We start from the raw sequence: 2,500 nt of genomic DNA, 5'->3' as shown, positions 1-2,500 counted from the left end.
TTCATGGTTTTGGAATGGTTTGTGATGTTTCAGCTCATAGATGAAGTCCAGGTCAAGAAGCCTGAGGTGGAGGGGGTGTTGGCTAAGGGCCAGGAGCTGTACAAGGACACACCTCCCAGCCAACCAGAGAAGGAGAAGTACCACAGTCTGAGTGATGATTGGAGGGCCATTCAGGGGCAAATGATAGTACACCGAGAGAGGCTGGCCGCTCTGAGGATCCAGAAAACCACCAGTAAGGAGATGCAAAGTGCAAAGGTTACATGATTGTGTGTGTGTGTGTGTGTGTGTGTGTGTGTGTGTGTGTGTGTGTGTGTGTGTGTGTGTGTGTGTGTGTGTGTGTGTGTGTGTGTGTGTGTGTGTGTGTGTGTGTGTGTGTGTGTGTGTGAGACCGTATGGCTACTGATTGTATCACGCTGCCCCCCTCCAGTTGAGACCCTCCAGGGAGACGCCCCAGCCCTGGCTCAGTTCAACAAGGCCTGGGCAGAGCTCTCTGATTGGCTATCCCTGCTGGATCAGATGGTACAGACACAGAGGGTGACCGTGGCCGACCTGGACGACATCAACCACATGATCGTCAAGACCAAGGTCAGGGGTCAACCAGTGTGTCACAGAGTGTGAGAGACTCCATTTAGCCGCTGAGACCCTGGCCTGTATTCATAAAGAGTCTCAGAGCAGGAGTGCTGATCTGGGATCAGTTTAGCCTTTTAGATCATTTTTATTTATTTATTTTATTTTATTTAACCTTTATTTAACCAGGTAGGCAAATTGAGAACACGTTCTCATTTACAATTGCGACCTGGCAATTGCGATCATAATGAATACTAGAGAGGACCAGATCCTAGGGCTGATCTGGGATCAGTTTAGCCTTTTAGATCATAATGAAAACTAGAGAGGACCAGATCCTAGTGCTGATCTGGGATCAGTTTAGCCTTTTAGCTCATAATGAATACTAGAGGGTACCAGATCCTAGTGCTGATCTGGGATCAGTTTAGCCTTTTAGATCATAATGAATACTAGAGAGAGGACCAGATCCTAGTGCTGATCTGGGATCAGTTTAGCCTTTTAGCTCATAATGAATACTAGAGGGTACCAGATCCTAGTGCTGATCTGGGATCAGTTTAGCCTTTTAGATCATAATGAATACTAGAGAGAGGACCAGATCCTAGTGCTGATCTGGGATCAGTTTAGCCATTTAGATCATAATGAATACTAGAGAGGACCAGATCCTAGTGCTGATCTGGGATCAGTTTAGCCTTTTAGATCATAATGAATACTAGAGAGAGGACCAGATCCTAGTGCTGATCTGGGATCAGTTTAGCCTTTTAGATCATAATGAATACTAGAGAGAGGACCAGATCCTAGTGCTGATCTGGGATCAGTTTGGCCTTTCGATCATAATGAATACATGATTACATGGACCGGGGGGATCTGATCCTAGATCAGCACTCCTACTCTGAGACACTTTGTGAACACAGGCACTGACCTGGCTCAAATACATGGGTAAAATACTTTTAAATACTTGACATCCAGATATTCATTGAAATGTTCTGTCTCTGTCTTGCTGTCTGTAGGGAGCACTGGGGGACATGGAGCGGCGGCGCCCCCAGCTGGAGGGTCAGCTGACTGTAGCCCAGAACCTGAAGAACAAAACTAACAACCAGGAGACACGAGCTGCTATCACCGACCGCAGTACGCCAACCACAACCATTACTTACTACGCTTACTGACTGCAAACGGACCGCAAACTGACTGCAAACGGACCGCAAACGGACCGCAAACTGACCGCAAACTGACCGCAAACGGACCGCAAACTGACCGCAAACAGACAGCAAATGGACCGCAAACTGACCACCAACTATCACCAATGACCAATGACCAACTATCGCCAATGACCAATGACCACAAACGGTTATTGCTAAACACAAACTTATCAATGACTCCATTAATAACCACAAACTATGTATCAGTATAGCCTGTTAGAGAACCTTGATTCAGCTCAGTCGATGACTGAACAAGCTAACTGATGCACTAATGTGTGTGTGTGTGTGTGTGTGTGTGTGTGTGTGTGTGTGTGTGTGTGTGTGTGTGTGTGTGTGTGTGTGTGTGTGTGTGTGTGTGTGTGTGTGTGTGTGTGTGTGTGTGTGTGTAGTTGACAGGTTGCAGACCCACTGGGAGGAGTCACAGGGCAGACTGGCTGATAGACATCAACAGCTACAGAACATGCTGCAGGACTCCTCTGATTGGTTGGACGCCAGGAAGGAGGTGGAACCTCTCATCAAACGAGCCAATGACAAGCTGGAGTCGTGGCAGGATATTTCCTACACCATGGATGCTCTGAAGAAGCAAAACACTGACCTCAAGGTTACACACACATGCACACACAAACACACACATACGCACACACATATACGCACACATACACACATACGCACACTCACGTACGCACACACATACACACTCTACCCCTCTCTTTCTCTCTCTCTCTCTCTCTCTCTCTCAA

The 2,500-nt window shown here is 47.2% G+C and overlaps 1 protein-coding gene across 1 annotated transcript in view; it reads left to right on the top strand.

The window, feature by feature from the left end:
- LOC129842429 (dystrophin-like) overlaps positions 1-2,361 on the top strand; it is a gene marked incomplete at both ends in the record, with an annotated part of 185,041 nt that extends 182,680 nt beyond the window's left edge. Inside the window, 4 exon segments of the mRNA XM_055910991.1 lie at positions 34-232; positions 428-585; positions 1,572-1,689; positions 2,150-2,361. Coding sequence (XP_055766966.1) covers positions 34-232; positions 428-585; positions 1,572-1,689; positions 2,150-2,361 — 687 coding nt within the window.
- Between the last annotated feature and the right edge of the window lie 139 nt (positions 2,362-2,500).

The sequence above is a fragment of the Salvelinus fontinalis genome, unplaced genomic scaffold (assembly GCF_029448725.1).
Source record: "Salvelinus fontinalis isolate EN_2023a unplaced genomic scaffold, ASM2944872v1 scaffold_0040, whole genome shotgun sequence".
Lineage (NCBI taxonomy): Eukaryota > Metazoa > Chordata > Actinopteri > Salmoniformes > Salmonidae > Salvelinus > Salvelinus fontinalis.
The sequence above is the reverse complement of the archived record's forward strand: the minus strand, read 5'-3'. Positions and strand labels throughout refer to the sequence as shown.